The 25,363-nt window shown below is 51.3% G+C and overlaps 1 protein-coding gene, 1 long non-coding RNA gene and 1 pseudogene across 3 annotated transcripts in view; all 3 read left to right on the top strand.

Moving 5' to 3' along the window:
* The first annotated feature begins 615 nt into the window (after nt 1-615).
* LOC115938364 (dynein regulatory complex subunit 4) overlaps nt 616-25,363 on the top strand; it is a 47,098-nt gene continuing 22,350 nt past the window's right edge. The window contains exons 1-2 of the mRNA XM_081807594.1: nt 616-807; nt 8,551-8,645. Of these exons, the coding sequence (XP_081663720.1) occupies nt 735-807; nt 8,551-8,645 (168 nt within the window). The 5' untranslated portion in view covers nt 616-734. The remainder of the gene's footprint in view (nt 808-8,550; nt 8,646-25,363) is intronic.
* Nucleotides 13,970-23,454, top strand: LOC115938365 (uncharacterized). Its single transcript, XR_014140723.1, has 3 exons — nt 13,970-16,223; nt 17,002-17,127; nt 23,444-23,454. It is a non-coding gene; the product is annotated as an uncharacterized LOC115938365 (long non-coding RNA).
* Nucleotides 23,462-23,969, top strand: LOC102735741 (mitochondrial inner membrane m-AAA protease component AFG3L1-like; annotated as a pseudogene). Its single transcript, XR_014141033.1, has 2 exons — nt 23,462-23,598; nt 23,721-23,969. The product of XR_014141033.1 is annotated as a mitochondrial inner membrane m-AAA protease component AFG3L1-like (transcript).

Genomic DNA, 25,363 nt, shown 5'->3' with positions numbered 1-25,363 from the left:
AGAAAATGTGGCTGCCAGGAGGTGCAGGCCGGAGGCGTGAAAAGGTCAGCAAAGGCCGGCCGGCCCCGCTGTCGCAGAAACCGGCTCGTTCCTGCTCGGCTGGAAGGTAGGCAGCGTGGGCCCCTGGTGTCCGAGCGTCCGACGCCCGGACAGCACCTCTGCAGGAACATTACAGCCGGCGCGGGTTTCTGTGACCCAGAAAACAAGGCCGTGAAAGGGAATAATGCTGCCCGGTACACCCCGAGTCAGTGCCTTCGTTCGCGACGGACACGGAAGCAGCCGTCCAGCCGGGAAGGCCGCGCCCGAGGGGCGCCGGCGGCCGCGGACGGGGACGGAGGGGGGGCTGGCGTGCGCTCCCGCGAGCCGCTTCCTATGGAGGACCCGGGAAGTATGTGTCCTTGGGGGTGCCCGACTTAAAATCAGTCGACAGAGCATCTGGGCCCCGAGCCGGTCGCTGGGGTTTCTGTGCTCCACCGCCTGGGTAAGAGAAGACAGTGCGCACGTTCCGATCCTTAAAAAGTCAGGTGACAGGGCCGACACCCACGGAGAGGCCCCGAGCCGGCTCCGGGTCCTTAGTGCGCACGCGCGAGGTCTCCGAGCGCGCGGGGACCGGCTCGGGGGTGTGGCGCTGTTCTGCGCCTGCGCGCGCTCGAGCGGCGCGAGGTCGGGGACCGGGACTGTCTCACCGGCGGGTAGCGGCTGCCGGCGGCCGGGCCGCTCGCCGTGCTGTGGAGATGCGGCGGTGGCCCCAGAGGCGGCAGGACGGCCAGGACAGGCGTCAGAGCCCCCGCCGGAACAGCCCGGCAGGTGAGCGGGGAGGTTCTGCCCGCCGGCGTTCCGGGGCGGGGGCGGGGGCTGCGCTCGACGCCGCGGTGACGCCCTCCGGCTGCGCCGGATGTCACGGGGTAGGGGCGGGGGGAACGGAGGAACGGGGCTTGGCGGTGGCGACCACCGCATTGCCCGCCCGGCGGCCGCCTTGTAAGTCTTAAGCCGGTCCTGCAGGAAGGCGCTGTTTTTTTTTTTGTTTGTTTTGTTTTTTTAAAGATTTTATTTATTTATTTTAGAGAGAGAATGAGATAGAGCATGAGAGGGGGGAAGGTCAGAGGGCGAAGCAGGCTCCCCGCCGAGCAGGGAGCCCGATGCGGGACTCCATCCCGGGACTCCAGGATCATGACCCGAGCCGAAGGCAGTGGCCCAACCGAGTGAGCCACCCAGGCGCCCCGGAAAGCTCTGTTTTATAGAAGAGCTGATGTAAGACCAGAACTGGCCAGGGGCTTCCCTCACCTTGCAGTTAACGTCCGTCCTGCTCCAGTGCCTTCACTTCTAAATACTTATGTGCTGTATGCCTTCCCTGGGGCTAGATAGTATGAAATAGAATTCCATATTTTAACGTTCTATATCTTTTTTTTTTTTAAGATTTATTTATTTTAGGGGCGCCTGGGTGGCTCAGTTGGTTAAGCGTCTGCCTTCAGCTCAGGTCATAATCCCAGCGTTCTGGGATCGAGACCCCCCATCCGGCTCCCTGCTCCGCGGGGAGTCTGCTTCTCGTTCTCTCTCTGCTCCCCTGTCCCTGTTCTCTCTCTCTATCTCAAATAAATAGATAAAATCTTAAAAAAAAAAAAGAATTATTTATTTTAGAGAGAGCAAGAACAGGGGGAGAGGTAGAGGGAGAGACTCTTCAAGGAGATGCCCCGCTGAGTGAGGAGGTTGAGGCAGGCAGGGCTCCCATCTCAGGATCCATGAGATTATGACCTGAGCCGAAACCGAGAGTTGATTGCTCTGCCACTGAGCCACAGGTGCCCCTGTTCTACTTCTGAATTGATTGATACATCGCAGGAGGCAGTGAGCCCATTGACTTAATTTTTTTCTAATGCACAAATGTGGAGTTTCTGAATTTTGATCCAAGAAAAGTTTCGTGATTTTCAGACAGTAGTGAAAGAGGAAGAAGGATTTCATGGATTCATCTTCTGTCCTTAGTAATGAGCTTTTCTCTTTCATCCCTATTCATTTTGGAGATGTTGCGAGTCAGTTTGTTTCTAGAAATACCAGCGAAAACAGAGCCTTTTGCCTGTGGCATCTCAGCATTGCAGAGGGCTGTTCTGGTTATTAACACACAGTGGGAAGTCAGTAACTGATGTACAGCCCAAGTGTGTCACGAGCCACTGAACTTCCGTGGACCTCGGTGGTTTTAGTTATGAAGGAACTTGGATGATCTTTGAGTTTCTTTCCCCAGACTGGATCATTCTTTGTTGAGGATCAACAAGCTGGAGATACCATGGTGAACAGGATGCCTCATGGGCTGCTCTGCTTTATTTGCAGACTGAAGAGGGAGGGCATGCAAGAACTGGAGAAGTAGTCACAATCTGCTTTACAGGTAAAAGGTGTACCCTCAAGGGAAGCTTATGTTCCGGAGCTTTCCATGCAGTTATTTTCTAATTCGGTGATCTTGCTGCACTGTCCCTGCCATGCAAGAGGAGAACCAGACAACAAGCAAGTCATGGCATGTTAGGTGGTTAAATGAGGTATGAAGGAAAAGGAAGCAGAACAGGGAAGTAGAAAACGAAGAGAAGGGAATGGAGAGGGGTAAATGCCATGTTATTTTAGGTGGGATAGGTGAGTGGTGAGGGAAGTGAGCCATGGAGCAGAAGCTTGCTAGCAGATTGAATAGCCAGTGCCTGCTGGGTTTGCATTTGTGTGAGTCTGAGACACCAGGGTAACCTGACTGATGATCTAACTGGAAGAGAAGGACAGTGGCGCTTTGCCTGTTGAAGGGAGGCTTGCTGTGCCCAGCCTGACATCTTGGCCTTGCCTATGCAAAGACCAATTTATTTATTTATTTTTAAAGATTTATTTATTTATTTGACAGAGAGAGACACAGCGAGAGAGGGAACACAAGCAGGGGGAGTGGGAGAGGGAGAAGCAGGCTTCCCGCTGAGCAGGGAGCCCGATGTGGGGCTCGATCCCAGGACCCTGGGATCATGACCCGAGCCGAAGGCAGATGCTTAATGACTGAGCCACCCAGGCGCCCCATGCAAAGACCAATTTAAAAAGGTCATCTGAACAGAACAGCAAGAACAGATGGTAGACTGTGTCCCCGAGAGCTGCATCTGACCTAATGTGGTCCCCTAACCCAAATCAGAAAAGCATTAAGTCATGAATTGAAATAAAGGAGTTGGTATTTTATCAAGTTTTGAAGGCCTGAACGGCAGTACTTAGCACCTCCAGGGCTGTAGAAACCCTGGGAGGTTTGGTTTCTCCTCATACACCTCCAGCTCCGGCTTGTCTTGCTTCAGGCACTCACCTCTCTAAACTTTCCACTTCTGCAGTGGGCCTAGTAGCACCTGCCTTCGTAGGACAGATGGCGAGGACTGGAGGAGGTGGCAGAGGAGCACCCGCCCAGCCGGTCACCACCTCTGTTCTTCTTTGTCTAGATTTCCCGTTATAGTAACACGCCTTCATGGTTTCATGATTCCTTCTGCATCAGGCTCTGGTCCTGTTGTGCGCAGTGACTTGCTGCTGCAGGCAGTTTTGTTCATGGTGCAGAAGTTCCAGTGGCCTCATCACCCTTACTCGCTGCATCTCCTTTCTAATCTCCCCTGTTTGGATTTCTCCCGGGTTTTTGTTTTTTTGTGGGTTTTTTTTTTTCCAGATTTTATTTATTTGTTTATTTATTTAGAGAGTGAGTGGGAGGAGGGGCAGAGGCAGAGGGAGAGAGAATCCCAAGCAGACTCCATGCTGAGCGCGGATGTGGGGCTCAGTCGCGTGACCCTGAGATCATGACCTGAGCCGAAATCAAGAGTCAGACACTTAACCAACTGAGCCACCCAGGTGCCCCTTTCTTGTGCTTGTTTTTGTCCTAAGGGCTTTTGACCTATAATAGTGAAAAACTTAAGTTGTTCTGCCCTTAACTGATGTTAAATATTGTTAGTTTATGGTAAAAATAGGCATTTTCCTCTTCGAGGATTGAAGAAAATACAGGATCTGGAAAAGTGCTTGTCTTCCTTAGCCTGACAAAACATTAACCTTTGGCTGATCAAAGATAAGTTATAGTATCCTTTGGTTTTTATTTATTTATTTTTAAAAAAAAAAATTTTTTTTTTTTAAGATTTTATTTATTGAGAGAGAGAATGAGATGGAGAGAGCATGAGGGGGGGAGGGTCAGAGGGAGAAGCAGACTCCTTGCCGAGCAGGGAGCCCGATGCGGCACTCGATCCCGGGACTCGATCCTGGGACCCCAGGATCATGACCTGAGCTGAAGGCCGCTGCCCAACCAACTGAGCCACCCAGGCGCCCTGGTTTTTAAATCTGCATGACTTAATCTTAGAATCATGTTTTGAGATTATAACGGTTTTGGGGACCAAAACTGCCTCAGGCAAGAAATGGTTGTAGAATTGAGGGGGGCGTTGACAGCAAGAGCTGTACAAATTCTTTATGCGTTTCTGCGGTGAATTTAGTTCCCATTTATCCTGTTGGAATCGTATTTTAATGGGACATTTAAGCGGGTAAGTAAAGGCAGCAACCTTACACGTCAGCCCACATCCTGTCCCTTCCCACCTGTAATTCATCTATGAGAAAATATCCCCTCAAATTGCAGAAGAGGCTAATCCTCTCTCCCCTTTCAGTGCCTCCAGGGGATCTACGTTCAGCCACTGGCTCTATGGGCCAGACTTAATCATTTTCTCAGTGACTGTGTTCAGAACCACCCGAAGGTACCTATTTTTCTTTACGATCATTAGCATAATGTTCACAGGAACTGAGTGAGACCTCCTCAGTGTTTCCCCCCTAGCGGGGGAACCAGGGGACAGGGTGTGTGTTGACTCAGGATACCCTATGCCTCTCCCTTGTCTAGCTTCTGTATTGAGCCATTTCTGGGTCACTCTAGCACCTTCTCCAGTCTTTATGGTTTTGATGGGACAGTGGAAGAGAAACTCTTTCAGAAGGAAGTTCCTAGGTGAATCTTTTGGGATACGTGAGAACAAACCTTTGTTTCTGCACGTCTGAGTGCACCCAAGCTGAGCCTCATGTTTGGAAAGCAGAACAGAGATGATGTACAGACTGCAGTTAGCTTGGAGCACGTCTGCTCTCCTAGCCGAGGGTAGGACTGTGCTCAGTGCTCTGTGTCCCCTTGGAGACCCTGTGTGTGAGGCTTGTAGGTGCATGTTGATTGCACCAAGTAAGAAGTCAGGAGAGAAAACTGATTTCTCTTATTCTCTTTCTTGGTCTGACGGTATGGTTGCTTATCTGAGTGTGATGTGTGCTTTTAAAGTTCAAGAACCTCATCATTTTGTCCTTAAGGGTTTGAGAAGTTCTTTAAGAGTAGAAGAAACGGAGACTTAGAAAAACCAGTAACTCTAAGAAGAGGTACAAGGGTCAGTTTGACAAATCAGACTTTCAGAGTTTTATATTTGTAAGGCATTCACTACCTTAGGGGTTAATCTCCTTGGGAGGTGACAAGCAGGCGGGCCCGTGCGTGTGTTGTGTTGGCATCCTCTTTCCCTTGCGTGTCGTGGCCATCTCTCCTGACTCACCCCCTTCTTCATTCAGATCCCAGGCCTCAGAGTTTGGTGATGTGGATTGGTGAAGTGAGTATTTATCAGGTGTGTTTCTTCTGTGAAATGTCTCCTGCTTGCGGAATAGGAAGAGGCCCAAGGAAGTGTGTTTACATGCTTTGCTACAATATACAGATTTTTACTCTATCCTGTAATATGTTTGTCCATTCCTGGGTCACCTAGGCCTTTGGGCTTCCATGGCTTTGGTTTGGGTTGCTGGAATGGTGTGAACGGGACGGGGCACGACTATGGCCTGTTTGTCCTGGGGCTTGTTGGGCTTCTTCCTCAGGCCTTTACATTTGCTCTTGTCTGTGGAGAAACATGACCATGGATGGATCGGCCTCAGAAGCTCTGTGAGACCACCTTTTCCTTAGGGGAACGATTTTTTTTTTTTTATATTATTTCTAACTCATACTTTATTTTTTTATTTTTTTTTTAAAGATTTTATTTATTTATTTGACAGAGAGACAGCAAGAGCAGGAACACAAGCAGGGGGGAATGGAAGAGGGAGAAGCAGGCTTCCCGCCGAGCAGGGAGCCCGATGCGGGGCTCGATCCCAGGACCCTGGGATCATGACCTGAGCCGAAGGCAGACGCTTAACGACTGAGCCACCCAGGCGCCCCTATTTTTTAATTTTTTTTAAAGATTTTATTTATTTATTTGACAGAGATACAGCGAGAGAGAGAACACAAGCAGGGGGAGTGGGAGAGGGAGAAGCAGGCTTCCCGCTGAGCAGGGAGCCCGATGCGGGGCTCGATCCCAGGACCCGGGGACCATGACCTGAGCTGAAGGCAGACGCTTAACGACTGAGTCACCCGGGCGCCCCAGGGGAACTATTTTTTCCCTAAGTTTGGGTTACTTTCCCAGGTTCTTATGGAAAAATGAATTTTGTGTGCCTGTGCATTGAGTCTGGTCACAAACTTGTATATGTGTTGTGGGTTGGGGGGGTGTTTCCCCACCATGCAATTCTGGGACACCAGCTGGGTGTCCTCCGGTTTAACCCAGTTCTGACACTCTATACCTGGAATTAGCATCAGATTCCCCAGGTTAAGGGTTCCGTCCTGAAAGACTGCCCCCCCTCCCCACCTCCCATCAGATGCTGGTTCCACGTCCAGGTTGTCACGTGTGTTTCTGACTGACTGGCTGTGAATCAGAGGTTCCCACGACCCCCTCTCCTTGGGTTCCATTAATTTGCTAGAGCGGCTTGCGGAACTCAGGAAACCAGTGTACTTACTAGATTACCAGTTTATTATAAAGGATGTTAAAGGATATGAATGAACAGCTGGATGAAGAAATGTGAAGGGTGAGGTCTGGAAGGGTCCCCAGTATAGGACTGTCTGTCCCCTTGAAGTTTGGCATAGAACATGGGTGCGTTCTTGTCCACCAGCCTAGAAGCTCTCCAAAGTCTGATCTTTTGGGTTTATATGGAGGCTTCATTGCGCAGGCATGATTTATTAAATCATTGACCATTGGTGGTTAATTTCGGCTCCAGCCCCCTCCCCTCCCTGGAGGTTAGGGGTGGGGATGAAAATTCTAACCCTCTAATCCCGTGGTTGGTTCTCTTGGCAACCAGCTTCCATTCTTTTTTTTTAAAGATTTTATTTATTTATTTGAGAGAGAGAGCACATGAGAGGGGGGAGGGTCAGAGGGAGAAGCAGGCTCCTCGCTGAGCAGGGATCCCAATGTGGGACTCGATCCAGGGACTCCAGGATCATGACCTGAGCCAAAGGCAGTCGCTTAACCAACTGAGCCACCCAGGCGCCCCCAGCTTCCATTCTTAGGGGTTTTCCAAAAGTCACGTCATTAACACAGACTCAAGTGTGGTTGAAAGAGGCTTGATATGAGTAACGAAAGATCCCTTTACCACCTAGGAAATTCCAAGTGTTGTTGGAGCTCTGGACCAGGAGGGCCAAATGTATACTTCTTACAAATTGAATTTCACATAGGTCAAACCGTGTGTGTAAAAGCACCTCTTGGAAATTTTAACCGGAAATGTACTGATACAGTTACATGGGGAGGGGAGAGTTTTTCTTTGGATGTGTGCAGCTTTCTAGGACTGTTCAAGCCTCCTGATCCTTAGATTGTACTTGGAGAAAATGGGGGCATTCGACCCTAGGTGGGCATGTCCCGAATCAGACCCATCTCCCCCAAAACATACTTTGCACCCGACAGAAGGGTGAGGTGGGGGCCTTCAAGAGTGCTTACAGTGCTGGATGTGTGTCATCTGAACTGTGTGTGTTGCAGGAGGAGGCTTACAGGGCTGGATTCAGTCATCCAGACTCTGGGTCACAGCGTTCTGAGGAGAATGGGAGGGGATTGTGTCCGAGAGCAGGTGACATGCATTCTGGTTTTTTTGAGAAGCGGACCTCTGTAGGTGGTCCACCTGTGTCAGCCTGTCTCATTGCTTTCTTCCTTCCTTTGCCCCATTTACGGGCATGGAAAGGTGATTATTACCTGAGAGGAAAGAAAGATTTGCTAGTGGGCTCAGGTTTGGAGCCAGCAAGGTGAAATTTGAAGAATTTTACATGTATCTGAAGCTACTTCTCAGTGGTATCTGTTGTTTTCCCTAGGAAGGTGAGTTATGCAGGGCAGAGCATTTGGGGGCATCAGAAGCAAGAGTGTACAAAGGGCCAGTTTTGTAGAAGTAATGCCCCCTGGGTCCTGCCTGGCATGTATGTACCAATCGCTGGTGATTTTGTGGTGATTTTAAGAAATTGTTTTAAGGAATGTCTGGGGTTGGTCTGGTCTGGCAGCTTCTACCACTCTAACCTGCACCCTGACCTGAGACGGGCACAGCAGGCTTTTCTCCTACCTTTCAGGACGAGCTGCTGTTATGTTTTAGCTCTGCCCAGCCTCTTCCTTTCCTGCTCCCTGTTTCCCTCCAGAAGGCACCAGTATTAGAAAAAGTGTATGTTGGGAGGCATTTTTCTCTTCTCTGAATCCTCTTTCTCTGGGAGGTTGTAATTACTGTTTTCTGAGGTCAGACTTTGTTTTCTCTTAGGAACCAGTGAGCCGAAGGATGCTGGGCCTGGAGCAGATAGAGGCAAGAGAGGAGGAAAGCAGAGTGACTTTGCCTGGTGGAGACGGATGCAGAAGGTTTGTGGGCATCTGAGGACTACACCTAGACAGCCTGTCCCTTCTCCAAGGAAGCACTGTCATGCTCAGGCTTTGTGTCCTCCCGCTTGTTCTGGAGCAAGCTGACACAGAGATTCTTTTTTTTTTTTTTTAAGATTTAATTAAATTAAATTAATTAATTTATTTGACAGAGAGCACAAGTAGGCAGAGCGGCAGGCAGGGGGAGAGGGAGAAGGAGGCTCCCCACTGAGCAGGGAGCCCGATGCGGGGCCTGATCCCAGGACCCCGGGATTATGACCTGAGCCGAAGGCAGACGCTTAACTGATTGAGACCCCAGGTGCCCCTCCATCTGAATTTTAAAAGACCCAGATATTACCATACGGTTTCACTCATATGTGGAACATAAGGAATAGTGCGGAGGACCACAGGGGAAGGGAGGGAAACCTGAATGGGAAGAATCAGAGAGGGGCACAAACCCGGAGAGACTGGACTCGGAGAAACAAAGGGAGAGTTACAGAGGGGAGGGGGGTGGGGGGACTGGGTAGCCGGGTGATGGGCATTAAGGGAGGGTACGTGTGGTGATGAGCACTGCGTGTTATATGCAGATAATGAATTGTTGAACACTACATCAAAAACTAATGACGTACTATAGACTGGCTAACTGAACATAAAACAAACAAATAGATAAAAGCCCCAGAGAAGAGATAACCGCAGAAATGCTGGCTCTTTCTGGGTGTTCTGCTTCTCCTGGGTGGTCTGGTGAACTCCTGCTTTCGTGGTGTTCACGCATTCCACGCAGATGCCTTTCCTCCCGAGGACCGGCTCTGGCTTTACTGCGCACAGAGGGGGCATGGTGAGTGTGAGGAGGGAGTGTTTGGATGATGTCCTTCATGATGTCTGAAGGAGGAAGTCACTGTTTGATGAAGGAACCACCCTCATTTAACTGTAAAATGTGTTCTCTTCTCCCACAGCGGGAGTTCCCTTGGGCTGACAAGGATTGTTGCAGTCTGGCTGTTTTGGGGGCAGGTGTTTCCATGGGATTTTTCTACGTCTGGATTCTGGGAAGGAAATCACCTGGAAGCACTTCGCGCAGTGTTCCCTGGTGAGCGGTCTGGTGAGGGGAATTTGTAATCTGTTTACCCGGGTGCTCATGCATGTGCTCTGCAGGCCCTGACCCTGAGCAGTCCCGGCCTTGGGGTTCGGACAAGACACACTTTGACTTTCTCCAGGAACTACCTCACTGAACACTCATGCCCACTTTCTTCCTGGAAGGATGTCCCTTTCACATCGTGGCCTGACTTCATTGTTCCTTAGCTTTCAAGGGGAGTTCTGCCCTGCCGGCTGACCCTGAGCAGGGTGGGCCCGACTGTCAACTCCAGGCTCTGTGCTTGTCCTCCGGAGTGTCGAGCTTGGGTGAAGAGCTCCTCAGGCTTGAGTGTAAACTTAGAGAGGAGCGGAGGACTTGCTCCCCCTTTGCCCGTGACCCTAAACAGCACACTGTTACGATCTGGACTTCTTCTGTGTGATGATGTTTGTAGGAAACCGTGGTCTCCCACCAGGCTCTATGGCTGAGGCCTTTGTTATCTGCCCACATGTCTGTCCTCAGAGAGGCCCTTGCTCCCTACAGGGGAGGGGAATGGCAGCCGTCACCCCTGTCTCCCAAGGGCCTGCCTCCTGCAGGAGAGGAGGGGTGAGACGGGTCTTCCTGTGTCTGCATTCTGGACAGATTCCAGAGTTCCCTTGAGGTCTGGCATGGCTGACAGTGAAATGCTTGTTCTAAGGACAGCCTGGAGTACTGAAGGGTGGAGTGTTCCCTCCCCGGCTCACCTCGCGCAGCCCTGTGCTCAGTCCCCCTGGTACACAGTGGTGGCAGCCTCTTACCGGCTCACACCAAGCACCTGATCCTGTGCACTTAGACGAACTTGCATGTGGGCTGGAGAAGTCCAGCATGGGAGTGCTGCACTGTCTCCCGGCCCCTCCTGAGTTGTTGTGAGATCACCTGATGACATTTTAGCATGTCCCAGAAATAAGTAAACTTCAGTGCAGGCACCCATGAGCCCTTGAGGCATTTCGAAGCCCATGATCTGGAACAGATAGCCTTTTGTTAAGGGCTTATTTGGGAATAAAAAACTACAATATCCTGAAACTTAAGCAGCAGTCTTTGATTTAAAATAGCTTTGCTGTTTTTCCTAATTATAGTGTATTTCATGCCTATGGCAAGAAATACTTGGGAAATAAATGAAAGTATAAAGAAGGAACTCACCGTCCTGCACTAAGCAAGGTTGAGCATTTATTCTGACCCTCCCTGCCTGTTTTATACCCTACATCTGTGGCTTCTCCATGTTGAACTGTGCACCCAGGTGATAGTGTACTGTGTTGGAGAAAGTAAGACAGGTCCCCTGGGCAGTGATCCAGACAAGAGATTAGAGCGTGATGGGGGCTGTGAGGTTGCCCCCAGCTCTTGTCTCATTAATGTGAGAGTTGTTGGGGTCTTGCCGTCTGGTGACTGTGTTGCAGAAGAGAAGCTGGGGTGTTCAGTTTCTTTGAGGACTTTCTTTAATGAGTATTAGGCTGTCTTACGGGACTGTTGAGCTTTGTGGGGCAGTCATGAGATTCCACAGTTGGGAACATGTCCTCATCACACAACCCTGAGCCTTTATTTACTTTCCAGAAGGAGCTGTGTTGTTGTGGTTTGAGATGCTTTTGAGAGCAAGTGAATAGCAAAATGAAACGGGGACACCCCTGAACTGTGTTTTTGAAGAGCTTCCCAGAGGGGCATGTCCACTTGCAGATGGCTGGGTATAGCTTGTGGGCCTTTGGGACTACATTTTCATTCTCCCAGGTACTGTTTTCTTGTGGTGCCTGCAGCTGGGTGGACAGAAGCTTCCTGAATCAGCTCTGGATCTAAGACTGCACTGTAGTTAGTGTAAGACTGTTGTTTGCCTGCCTTTGGATTTTTTTTTAAAAAGATCTTATTTATTTGAGAGAGAGATCAAGAGAGGAAGGGAGGGAGAAAGAGCATGAGCGGGGGAGGTGGGGAGAGGGAGAAACAGACTCCCTGCTGAGCAGGAAGCCCAACGCGGGGCTCTATCCCAGGACTCTGGGATCGTGACCTGAGCTGAAGGCAGACGCTTCACTGACTGAGCCACCCAGGCATCCCTAGGTTTTGCCCCTTTTTATTTTTATTTATTTATTTATTTATTTATTTATTTTTAAAGATTTTATTTATTTATTTCACAGAGACAGAGACAGCGAAAGCAGGAACATAAGCAGGGGGAGTGGGAGAGGGAGAAGCAGGCTTCCCATTGAGCAGGGAGCCCGATGTGGGACTCGATCCCAGGACTCTGGGATCATGCCCTGAGCCGAAGGCAGCTGCTTAACGACTGAGGCGCCCAGTTTTGCCCCTTTTTAAAGGAAACTGCTCCCTTGTATAGCAAAACCGGAGTTCAAAGCAGTCTGCTCTTCACAGCCTTTCTCCCAAGGGAACTGACAAATGGTTTTCTTAGATCTTGTAGCTCTTTCTTGTGAAGCCTGGTGCCTGCCCTTCTCCTAGTGTGCATCCTCCTCTGTGCTGGGAGGAGGGCCTGATGGGGGCTGTGCGTGGCGGGCGCCGAGGGGACCTCTTCAGTGCTGGGGAGACAACTGCCAGGATCTTGAAGAATGGTGTGGACGTGTGATTTTTGGATGTAGCTGGGTGTGAAGAGGCCAAGTTGGAGATTATGGAGTTTGTGAATTTCCTGAAGACTCCCAAGCAGTGTCAGGGCTTAGGAGCCAAAATTCCAAAGGTGTTGATTCCAGAGAATGTGATAGTGCCCTGAGCTTCCGGTCAGAGTCAGACCTCACTGTGGTCCAGTGTGGACAGACACGGGACCACTTAGCTTTCTGTAGAGATTGTGTGTAATCACGGGAAGCAGCATTTGCCAGGGCAGAATGGTGACGATCCTCTTACCTGGTTGAAACCACAGTGAGTTTACTTTTTTGAACCGTGAGACTGTAGAGTCCTGGGAACAGTATGGACCCATGTTGAGAGGTATGTTCGTGTTCACTGAAAGCACAAGCTTATGCCCTTTAGTGGTCTTTCATTTCGAGGCTGGTCCTTCCTTCCAGTTGGTTCCAGTGATGGGGATCTTCTGTTTGTTAAATGTCCTGCATAAACATGTTGTGTACAGTTTTGTTCCTCTAAATGAAGTGAGAACTTAGAAGCAAAGCAAACTGAACGTAGAACCTTCTATATTTTTATGAGTTTTTCTTACTCTTAGAGTTTTCTCACTCAGTTTGACAGTTTTGGTTTTTTTTTTTTAGCAATTTGCCTTTATTGCTTTATTATCCAAAGCCTTCACCTTAGTTTTTGAAGAAGCAACCTTTTTTTTTAATTCTTGTTTTATTAGTTTACATAATGTTAAATTACATAATTAAAACAGCAAGTACAACTTGCGTAAAAAGGTTTGGGGTCAGATACAACTGCCCCGTGGTAAGCCCTTGACCGTGCTGTGGACGGCAGTGTGGTGTGGGTGGGGGTCAGGGTGTGGTATAGCGGAAGCAGAGCCGGGTGATTCTGGCGGCTGGGTCTGCCTCCTGGTGCCTTTTTGTGCCATGGACCCTTTGGAGGCCTGACAAACTGGGAGTCCTTTTCCCAGAAGGATTTGCATCTTACTGGAAATCGACTCACAAATCCGTTGGTCGTCCCTGGACTGTGGACCAGGCGAAGAGCTCCTAGTGTAGACTGTGGCCCTTGCAGGAGCTCTTGCCTTCTTCAGCTCCTCCCCACAGGGTGGTCGGCACTGGACAGTTTGTTCTGAACACCAGGAACAACTGTGGACCCCTGTGAGCCTGGGGGCTGGAGGTTGGGCGGTGCCGTTTCTGGTCTGTAGTCTGGCGAGTGTTAGCAGAGTACAGCCCCGCACCCAGCCCTGCTGCTGTTCACCTGGCTTCGCAGTTGGGTGACCTGGCTTTCCCCTGCAGGAGGTCCAGCTGCGTGTGTGTTCTGAGGAAAGTGGGCGGGGCGGGCAGGTCACTGGGATGCGACCCCCCAGCTGGGCGGGGGCTGGGCGGGCGGGGGGGGGGGGTCTGTCATTCTGTGTGGTGCTGAGGATGTCAGGGCCCACATGGCTTTTCAGCTCCTCCTGGGTGTGAAGTTCAGTGACTTCCTAAAACGACCTACAGTAGATATGAGCACGTGTGCTTCCTCTTCCAGAAGAATCGGCTGTGCATGTGGTTCCACGACGGGTGGAGATGGATCACAGTGGACTGTGAATCCCTAATCCACGTTCATGGGGACATGGGGTCCAACACCTTGTTGTGGGTTTGAGTTCCGTGACTCCCTCTCCCCTACCTTTTTGTGAGTATTTTGTTTTTGTTCTTAAAGACTTAAAAAAATCCTTATGGTCCCCTTTGAGGTAATCAGATACTAACCTGCGGCCTTGACTAGAGATGGAGCAATAGAAGCTCCCTGCTTTAAATCTCTTTTCAGTTTTCAGGCATAATGGTAATCCCTAAAATGAACACCGAGGTGTGTTACCAGAGTGTGAGTTGGTGATTTTAAATCTTAAGTCAGGGGCGCCTGGGTGGCTCAGTCGTTAGGCGTCTGCCTTCGGCTCAGGTTATGATCCCAGGGTCCTGGGATCGAGCCCCGAATCGGGCTCCCTGCTCAGCGGGAAGCGTGCTTCTCCCTCTCTCCCCCTGCTTGTGTTCCCTCTCTCGCTGTGTCTCCCTCTGTCAAATAAGTAAAGTCTTAAAAAAAAAACAACAGCACCTTAAGTCAGCATAGGAAAAGGCAGGTCACAGAGAGGTCCACAGATGGGCCGGGCAGTGGCTGAAGTGCATGAGTCAGCGTTTCTGTTGTTGAGACCAGCTAGCTGTGAAGCTGGAGAGACTCGCTGTGGCCTCAGATCTGAGGGGTTGGGCTCTTGTTCTTCCTGGTGGGAGTGGGAAACGGTGTCACTCTTTTGTAGAGCAGTTTGACAGTAACTTAAAATAAACATTCAGACCCTTTGATCCAGCAAGCCCTGCCCCTGGGAGCTTTTGTGAAGACATAACCTGCTTAGCTGGATGAGCTTTCATGTATCTGTAGTGTTTGAACTTTTTATGGTGAGCATGCATTAATTTTCTAAGCAGAAAATATTAAAAGGAAAATCTCAGACTATGAGTGGTGCATCATCTTGGTAGTGATGCCTAGAAGTCACCTTTTTAAATAGAAAATGGGACTCTCTTTGGGTTCCATCTGTCCCCTTGAAGAACCAGGCATCACCTTTCTGTTTCAGGGAGCCATGCTCACTGCTCCTCCTGGTACTGGCAAAATGCTTCTTGCCAAAGTGACTGCAGGGGAGGCCAGTGTGCCTTCATCACCGTGAATGGGTCAGAGTTTCTGGAAATGTTTGTCAGCGTTGGGCCAGCAAGGGTAGGTGGATGCTTGTCCTTGAGTCGGACAGCCCCAGGTTTTGTGTGGACCCCTGGCAGTAAGCACAGAGCTTGCCACGGATACCAGATAAGGGTAGGGTTCCAGAGGAGAGACTTGGGTTAACAAACACTCATTTTTGTTTTCATACCAGTAGCAAAACCAACTCTCTATGTGGATTCCTATTTCAGGTTCATGACATGTTTGCAGTGGCTCGAAAAAACTCTCCTTGTGTCTTATTTATTGATGAGATTGATGCAGTTGGCAGGAAGCGAGACCCAGGGCACTTTGGAGGCCAGAGCGAGCAGGAGAACACACTGAACCAGATGCTTGTGGAGATGGGTGGTGAGCGGATGCTCACCAGTGACAGCTGCTGAGAGCAGGCTTGTCCAGTCAGCACCACCAGACACCACATGACCCTCCTTCAGCTTTTGTTTCTGGAAACTCCTCGGCGAGAATCCCTGATGATTAGGTTTTTAGGAAGGCTGCTTTCCAGCAGACTTAATGGAGAAAGCTATGTTAGATCAACATCGGCCCCGAGGAGTCGCCGATAGGATGAGGGGCCAGTGCACCCGCCGGTGCCCCACCAGCAGGAGGGGTTAGCAGGGATGCGGGGTGAAGGCCCCCTGGGGAGGTGAACGGGCTAGATGGGGACTCCCCTGCCCCTCCTCACATAGGCCTTGGCACCCAAGGATGGTGTGGATGGAGCCTCTGCTGCTTCCTCTGAGCCTCTCTCCTGCCGCCTTCGCTGACCCAGAATCTCACAGGTGCACAGGCCTGCCTCGTGGACAGAAATATCTTTCCTCCCAAGTGATTCCACCGAGGGTGTCTGGTAGCTTGTCAGGCCTGCTGAGGCGTCACTGGAAGCGTCTGGGTGTTGACGCCACTCTTCAGATTTGGAGAAGCTTTCATTGGGCCTGTGGCAAGTTTTGACCTTCATTTTGGGATTGCCAGGAGTACCCTGGGTTTGGTGATTTACTAGGAGGACTCCCAGGACCTCATGTGTGGTCGTACCTACGACTGTGCTGATGACAGACACAGGACAAGATCCGCGCAGGGAAGGGCACAGCCCAGGGAAGCCGGCTGCAGCCTCCCTGAGGAGGGGCAGGAGGTGCTGATTTCCCTGGCCTGGAGCTGTGATGACACGTGGCATTGTGGCTGACCAGGATTTTCAGCAGGGGCTGGTCACGTGGCATCTGTGCCCGGTATGTACCAACATCCCAGCCTCCCAGGAGGAAGGCAGGTGCTCAGCATAAACCACTGTTTGCACAAACAGTTTAGGCATAGGGGGAGCCCCTCCCCAACCTCAGGTCCCAGAGTCAGCTGAGGGCTGCCTTGTAAGCAGATCTTGGGAGGATGAACAGTTAGACCTGCTGTGTTATTTTCTTTCTGCACAGACCAAAGCATTTCCAGAATCTTCCATCATACTTAGCGTCCAGCAGTCATTCTCATTAGATTATGAATCTGTTCTGATGTCTCAGAGGACTGATGGGAGAAAACATTCAGGGGGAAAGCGGGGGGGAGCACCAGCATTTCCTCTGTTGGGCATCCCTGTTCTCCACAGCCCGGCCCGCCCTGGACCAGTCCAGCTCCCTGGGCCCTGGGAGTCCAGCAGGGCCGGCTGGATGGAGACCTCGGCAGGTGGCTGGGGCACTGACGCAGTTGGCCCTTTCCATTTGTGAGAAAGTGTCCATCCTGTGTGGACTTCCCCTGCTGCCCAGGGCGGTCCTTGTCTTGCTCACCGTCGGGTCCCAGCGCTGGGAACGGCTTTGATGTTGGTCAAAGGCAGCACAATCAGGAAGGTGTTTTACTGCATTCAAGAGCTGAGTGTATGTGAGCTTTGGGATATTTGTGTCATTGCCGCCTGGTCGAATAACAGTGTGAAGCATGGACACGGCAGGGATGCTGCCTGGAGCCCCAGGCTGTCCTTGCAAAGTGGTTGCAGGTGACCCTGCCATGTCTTCATGTCTCTCTCTCTGTTAGGCGCCCCTGACGTCACAGGCAGGTCCTCCGTCTTCAGGGTCCACCTGCGCCCACTGAAGCTGGACAGGAGCCTCTATAAGGATGCCCTGGCAAGAAAGCTCATGGTGCTCACTTTGGGCTTCACGGGTGAGTGTTGGCCAGGCCGGGCCTCTTGCCTGTGGGGCGGGGGTGGGGGTGGGGGGCATGTGTGATTGGCGGGTGGTTTCTGTGGTGCTCTTCAGTCCTGGCAAGTGTCCACCTTTTTCTTTAGAACTTTGAATCTGTTGAGACAAATTAAAGGCCTCAGAGGTGATGAGCCCCAAAGCTGATTTGTACCCATTTGTTTAGACTTGGTAAGTTTTCGCTGCAGAGACCTAACTGATGTCTGAGGACAGGCCCACTGAACTGAGCTGTGCTGCATTTTATAGTCTTGGGCTTGAGCTCCCAACACGGGAGCTTCCTTTGCTTTTCTCTTTTCTTTGTAATTAAAACCCAAGGTCCTGTACTAGGAAACTCATTGCCCTACCAGGGTGGTTTAGACACTGGGAGTTTAGGGCTTTTCCAGGGGGCTTCCCTCCCAGGTTATCCCCTACTCAGCAGCCCTTTGGAAGTGTCATGATGACTGTGAGGAGCTCCTGCCATCCCTGGGACATTGTGCTGTGGAGCCTTGTCTCCCCGGTGTCCTGCCCCCTGCCGGGCCAGGGCCGAGGTCAGGTCACACGTGGGAATGTACATTTGTCGGCGACAGGGTGATGAGTGAGGCATTCTCACCCCATCCGCCTGGCACATGAAGGGCCTGGTCTGTTTCCTGCGAAGAACGTGCTTTCTGCTCTCTCCCTCTGTGTCTCCCATGTCCGCTTACACACCAAAGATAAGAAACTAGAGTAGGCCTCCCAGGCTCTGTTCTTCCCAGGTTAGCATTAGAGGCTGCCCATCAGCCGTCAGGATGACTCGGCGGGATCACCCGGAACTCCCCAGCCTCAGCCTCCCAGGGTCCCTAGGAGGCCACCTCATGGAGCTGCCCTCCTGTCTCAGGCTGATCACCTGGATCCCGCTGTCCCGGAGAGGCAGACACAGGCTTTGTGAAGGTCAGCGTTGCAGGGATAGAGAATGGTCTGTCTGTCCTCACACACAGAAGGGGGCGTGTGGGATTCTTGGAGTAAAAGAACTTCTGACACCTTCTCAGGAGCCACAGAACCAAGCGCTGACTGTGGCACTTTTACTGTCCAGCCCTCCCCTCCGTGTGTGCGGGCGATCCAGACATTTTAAACCTGGTATTCCTTGGGAACCTGACGTGTAAAGTTCCCTTTTAGCATTTTTGCTCATTCTTTGCACTAGAATGTAGTAATGAAAGTGAAAGAGAAAAGTTCATTTTAAAACTTGGCTAATGAGTCAACAAAAAATTACAGAGTATACAAAGAAACAGTAAGTATGGTTTATTTACAGGAGAAAATGGACAGAAACCATCCCCAAGGTAGCACAGACATCAGGCTTACTAGAACAAAGACTTAATGTCAGCTGTCCTAAGTGTGCATCCCCAAAGAGCCAAAGGGGACCAGAGTAACTGTTTGTCTCAACAAAGAGAATGTTAGTCAGGAAATAAAAATTATCAAAAGTAACCCAACAGAAGTTCTAGAGCAGAAAAGTACTGTAACTGAAATGAAAAGTTTACTGGAGTGGCCCATTAGCAGATGTGAGAAGAGGAAAAATCAGCGAACTTGGAGATAGGCCTAATGACATTACCCAGTCTGCGGAGCAGAAGGAAGAAAGAGTGGAAAATGAGCAGAATGTAGGGCCACTTGGGGCACCGTCAACATACATAGTATGACAGGCCCAGAGGGAGAAAAGACAGGGCAAGGGGCAGAGAGAAGATATGAAGAGGTAATGGTTCAGAACTTCCCAAATTGGATAAAAGACATGAATCTACATTTCCAAGAAGTTCAGTGAATTTCAGGTAGGGATAAACTCTAAGATCCACCCAGACCCTCATTATAATCTAACTGCTAAAGCCAAAGAAAGAGAGACTCTTGAAACCAGCAAGAGAGAAAGGACACAGTGTACAAAGGATCTTCAGTGAGACTAACAACCGATTGCTCATTAGAAACTCCGGAGGCCAGAAAGCAATGGGGTGACGAGTTTGAGGTCCTGAAAGAAAAATCTGTTAACAAAGAATTCTGCATCTGGCAAAACTGCCCTTCAAGAATGAAGGGGAAATGGGGACATCCCCAGATACTGAAAAGGTAAGGTAGTTCGATATGTTTAGACCTGCCCTACAAGGAATGCTAAAGAGAGTCTTCCAGACTGAAATGGAAGGATGCCAGCCCAGAACTTGAAGCCATAGGAAGAAGTTAACATTGGTACAAGTAACTGTTCAGGGAAACACAAGCAGGGGAAGTGGGAGAGGGGGGAAGCAGGCTTCCCGCGGAGCAGGGAGCCTGATGCGGGGCTCGATCCCAGGACCCCCGGGATCATGACCTGGGCCGAAGGCAGACGCTTAATGACTGAGCCACCTAGGCGCCCCTCCCTATGCGATTTTTAAAGGCAAGTGTATAAAACAATAATTACAATTTCTGTTAATGGGTATGTAATGTAGAAAGCTGTAGTCTTTGATAGTAACGACATAAAGGTGTGGAGGGAAGGAGATATACAGGAGCAGAGCATTTGTATAGTTACTAAAGCCAGAAATGGAAAAGCTGATCTTAAAATTCACATGGAACTGCAAGGGGCCCGAATAGCCAAGAGAGCCTCATAAACGGAGAACGAGTTGGAGGACTCACGTGTTCCTATTTCAGAACTTGCCACACAGGCCAATAAACAGAACATGGCCACTGACACAAGGATAAACATAGACCAGTAGAACAAAATTCAAGAACGCAGATTGCAGATGGAAGCCCGTACATCTTTGCTGAGTTGATTTTTGTCAAGGGTGTAAAGACCATTCAATGGGGGAAGGACAGTTCCTTCAACAGAAAGTATTGGGACAGTGAGATATCCACATACAAAAGAATGAAATTGGACCCTTGCACTTTTTGAGTTAACTCAAAATGGATAAAAGACCTGAATGTAAGAGCTAGAACTGTAAAGCGCTTACAAGAACCATGGGAGACCAAATCTTCATGATTTTGGTCTTGGCAGTGGTTCCTTAAATATGACACCAGAAGCACAAGCAACAGGTGAAAAAATTAATCGGACTTACCAAATTAAAATCTTTCGTGTATCAAAGGACACTGTTGAGCGAATAAAAAGACACTGTACACAGTGAAAGAAAGTATTTGGAAATCCTGCGTCTGATAAATCAGGGTCTAGAATCCAGAACATAGAACCTAATTTAAAAATGGGCAAAGGGTTAGAATATTCATTTTTCCAGAGAAGATATGCAGATGGCCAAAAGGCATGTGAAAAAATGCTGCGTGTTACTCATTAGGAAAATGCAAATCAGAACCACAATGAGATAGCACTTCACACCTACCAGGATGGCTATAAAAGTTAAGAGTTGGCAGGGACACAGAGACACAGGACCCCTAATATGTTGCTGGTGGGCGTGTGAAACAGGCTGTGGACATCAGTTTGGCTGTCCTTCAGAAAGTAAAATACAGAGTTACCATATGACTCAGCAGTTCCACTCATTGGTGTCTACCCAAGAGAATTGAAAATGTGGCTACACAAAGACTTGTACGTGGATGTTCACGGCCAAATGTCCATCAGTGCAGGAATGGATAAACAAAAGGTGTGTACGTAACGGAATATTATTCAGCCACGAAAAGAAATGAAATACTGATACATGATACAATATGGATGAACCTCCAAATATGCCAAGTGAAAGAAGCCAGACACAAAAGGCCGTGTGATTCCATGTGTGATTCCATGTATACGAAATGTCCCTAACAGGCAGCTGCAAGGAGACAAAATAGAAGAGTGGTTGGTTGGGGTGGGCAGTGGAAGGCACAGCGTATCTTTTTTTTTTTAAAGGATTTATTTATTTATTTGAGAGAAGGAGCGTGTGCGCACGCAAGCAGGGAGGAGCGGGAGAAGCAGGTTCCCCGCTGAGCGGGGAGCCCGACGTGGGGCTCGATCCAGGGACCCCGGGGTCATGACCTGAGCTGAAGGCAGACGCTTAACGACTGAGCCACCCGGCCACCCCAGGCACAGGTTATCTTATATAGAGGATGGAAGTGTCTGAAACTACGGCACTAGGCACATGACTTGATAAATTTACTGGAAGTTTCTGAAGTATACACTTATGATGGGTTTTATGTTAAATTACACTATCTCAGTAAGTTGCTTAATCGAAAAACTGGTCCAAAATAGTAGTGACTGACGAAGCCGTTCCCTAGTTTGGCTCTGGTCTCTGTAGCCGCGAGCTCTTCCCATAGTGCGCAGTCCCAGGGACTGATGTCCACAGGTTTTCCTTCCCCGGGTCAGGTGCTGACATTTCTAGTGTCTGCAGGGAAGTGGCGCTGATTGCCGCCGCCACCTGAGTCCTTGTGTTTTGGAGAAGCACCTTGAGCTGGCCGCTGTGACGGTCACTGGAGCTGAGCTAGGGGGCCTGCTAGCGCTGCTCTTGGGCCCAGCTTTACTTCAGCGCACGGGAACTATAGTCAGTTTTCCAAACCAGAATTTGGGACTTGGGAATCTGCCAATAGCTTTCATGCTCTGTCTGGAGCTACATTTAGAGTCTCAGAGAGATGGGGCCTCCAGGGCAGTGGATCAGGCCCTGGTTTGGATGCTGATTGCAGACGGGAGGAGGGGCTTCTGTGGGCTCTTCCTTGTGGAAGCTGCCAAGACAGCCCTCTGAAGGTGGGTGGGTGCTGATGTGCATGGTTTAGCACAGTGATGCCTGCTTGGCCTCCTGGCTCCAGTTCAGCAGCTCAGGGAACTGCGGTCAGTGGCTTAGGGTCTCTCCAGAGTGAGTGCCTTCCCGGGGATGGACATCAGGGCGGTGTCCCGGTGGCCAGTGGCTGCCCTTCGTGGTCACCCTCACGGCTGTGAACCAGTGGCCGGTTCACAGTGCTGCTTTGTCTTGATTTGTTAGTGAAGCACAACGTGCATAGACAAGTGTGGAGTGTCGGGCAGCCCAAGACGTCTCTCCAGCTTCTGGAGGGTTGTCCTGGCCGTTCTGCTGAGCTGACCAGCTGTAAAGCTGGGCCCAGTGGGAGTTGGTGCCTTTTCTGTGCGCTGATGACTACCTGTCAGCTAGGGTGTAGGAGGCATTGGTCTCCATGCTTCTGGGGTCACTGAGCAGGCCAGAGAAGATAGCTGATCACATTGGCTGGAAACAGGCGTCCTAAAGCCGTCTGCTGCATGCCAAGTGCATGAGGTGGGACACGTTCTTTCCGTTGGGGAGGTGAGGTGTCTGCAGAGCGGAAGGCAGCATAGTGCCTGGTGTGGAGGGACAGGCACCAAACGGCCTGAGCCGTGTGTGTGCAGCAGACGGGCTGTGAGTCCGTACTCGCTGAGCAGAGGCTCTGACCAGCCCTCAGCATTCCCCAAGTGGAGGGGGGGGATTTGGCACCCACTTCCCAGCTGTCCTTTTCTCCTCTGCCTCTCACTGGCCTGGGAATTTGATGTGTAAGCCTTGAGGAAAAGACGCAGGTCCTGCAGCCCAGTGAGAAGGCGACCGTGGCCTGCCGTGAGGCTGGACACGCGGTGCGCTGGGTCCTGGAGCATGCTGACCCTGTGTTGAAGGTCGGTCTGAGTGTTCACCTTACCCGGGTGACTGGTCTCTGGTCTTGTGGGCACGGTACATTCACAGTGGCAGCCCTTCTCCTTCCCAGGGAATGTAATGGTTAGGAGTCGGGTTCCAGAGATTGTTCAGGGGTGTGTAGCGGAGGAGGGCTGTTGGTTCCAGGTGGGATCTGGATGCCGGCCACCTGACACCGCAGAGGTTTGACGTCAAACCTGCCTCACTCCTGAGCTTTGGACCCAATGGGACGGCTCCTCGAGAACTTCCTTGGGACTGATAGGATGGAGGTGGTTTCCATGTTAATCTTTGGGGTGACCCCACCCGGACCCACCTACTCCTGGGTGGGGCCCAGGGGTCTCCTCTCCTCCCACGCCCTTGTGACCAGTGGTCATAGTAGGGCATACTGGTCTGGGATACTCCATAGGTGGGACCTGGAAGGGGCCAAGAGCTCTGCGTGGGGCATGAGCAGAGTACTGCCTGCCTGTGTCTTCTAGGTGTCCATCATCCCCTGGGGCAGAGGGCTCGGCTATGCCCCGTGTTTGCCCAGGGAGCAGTGTCTGTCCACACGGGAGCAGCTTTCTGACCGCATGTGCACGATGGTGGGGGGCAGGGTGGCTGAGCAGCTGTTTTTTGGGCAGATCACCACCGGGGCTGGTCAGTGCCTGTGACCTTGAGGAAGGTCACCCAGAGCACCTCTGCCCAGGTAAAGGGCAGCCACCCTAGTGGGGGGCTCTGCATGGCTGAGTCCCTCCAGGCTTACCCCCAGCTCCTTACTTCCAGATTGTGTAGTTTGGGCTGAATGAAAAGCTGGGACAGGTGTCCTTTGACTTCCCCCGCAACAAGGCGAGATGCTGGTGGAGAAGCTGCACAGTGAGGCCACTGCCCAGCCCATAGATGAGGAGGTGCTAACCTGGTGCCGAGAGCAGGTGGACAAGGTGAGTGGGGCGGGTCCCGGCTTGGGGCACTCCCATCCTCACGGGATGTTGGGTTTGGGGTTTGCCTTGGCAGGGCCTGCTGTTCTGGGAGCAGCTGAGTGACAGGCAGCTGTGATTTCTAGGTGGGCAGGCCGCTGCTGGAGACGGAGGTGCTGGAGGAGGCCGACATGGTGGGGCTGCTGGGCCCCGGCCCTTTGCGGAGAAGTCCACCCATGAGGAGTTTGTGGAAGGCACCGGCAGCCTGCAGGAGAACGTGTCCCTTCCTGAGGGGCGGGAGGAGGGGACTGCAAAGCGCCACCTGCAGGAGAGCCCAGCTAGGAAAGCTGCTTCCAAAATCACTGGAAAACAAATTAAAACATGATAACAGCAAACGGGTGTTTTAGATCTGGGCAGTCAGACCCCAGCCCTAGAGGACGGGGTCCCCAGTCAGAGGGCCGGGCAGTAGCCCCCCGGGGAGAGCAGTGGGCGAGTGTCTTCCTCGTGGGGTTTTGAGTTTGGACCTCCAGGGGCCTCCCACAAAGGGAGGTGGGTGGTGGGTGGATTTGGTGGGTACAGCCGCCTCACGGGCAAGTGTGAGTGCTGGTCTCTTCAGTTTCCCCAAGGAGAGGAGGCTTTGGCTCAGTTCAGAAATTCTGAAGGCTTAGTCAAGTGGCAGAATTAAGAAAAGGGAAATCTAAGCTAGTTATCAAGGGAAAGTGTTAGGTTTTTACAACAGCTGTTTGGGTTGGTGGAAGGCCTGTCAGTGGTTCTGGAGGAAACTCAACACTTCCCACAGGTGTGTGGTTGGGGGAGGGTAATGGAGCCATGGGGGCCCCGAACCACTCCCACTGCCCCCCCCAGCACCCGGGCACTGCTGTGAGCACGAGGGAAGCAGTTTCTCAGCCAAAGCAGCACTAGTTCCTGGGTAGGCGGCTTTGCCGACGAGGGTGTGTCTGGATTCAATTCCCTTCTCCAGCAAGCCACGTTCCCTGCCACCCCCTTTTGTTAGAATCACAGAGGGGGCTCTGGACTGATTTGGGATCCCCTGGGTTGTATGTGGAGAGCCCTGTTGTCGCTGCCCCTGGTAACGCTCTTCCTCGTGTTGGGGAACTGCCAAACGGAAGAAGGCCAGTTCTGGGTTATGAGCTCTAGGCCTCTGATGCCGTAGGTTGTCTGGTTGGTCCTGGAGCATGGCCAGGGCCTGGCCCGGCCCGGCCCGGCCCGGCGAGCTGGGGTCAGAACTGGCCTGGGGCTCAGGGGCAGTGTCCTGCTTGTTCTCCACGCAGCCTGCCTCCCAGAGGTATCAGAATCACGGCAGTAGAGGGCTGTCAGCCCTTGGGTGGGTCGGTGAGTGTCCGGGACCCCTGGTGCTCGGCGCATCCTGGGGAGGGGGTGGTTCTGCTTGCTGCCTCATAGGACCTCTGCTCTCTGCTTGGCTCTCTGCTCTGCTCTCTCCCAGACACTGGGACTTGTTTAAAAATTCCGCTGGATTCAAAAATAGCATTTCCAACTTGGGACAAGCACTTTCAACTTTTGTTGTTTGTAAAACGTGCCATTATTGAATTTTTTACATCTCCAGAGCCCATCCTGTAATGAAGTCCCCACTAAACCTAGCCTTCATTATCTGAGCTGCGTGGGGACCTGCCAGGGTCCTGTCTCGGGGCTCCCTCTGACGGAGGGGAGGGTGCTCTGTGGTGTCCAGAGCCTGGGACCTGTTCATTTTGAGGCCTGGCACAGCCCCTCTCCGGAGTCCGAGGCATGCTCTCAGCACACCTGGGTGCTCCGC

Source organism: Leptonychotes weddellii, chromosome 16 (assembly GCF_054177405.1).
Source record: "Leptonychotes weddellii isolate Sample4059 chromosome 16, ASM5417740v2, whole genome shotgun sequence".
NCBI lineage: Eukaryota > Metazoa > Chordata > Mammalia > Carnivora > Phocidae > Leptonychotes > Leptonychotes weddellii.
Note: the sequence above shows the minus strand (reverse complement) of the source record. Positions and strands in the feature narration are given on the sequence as shown.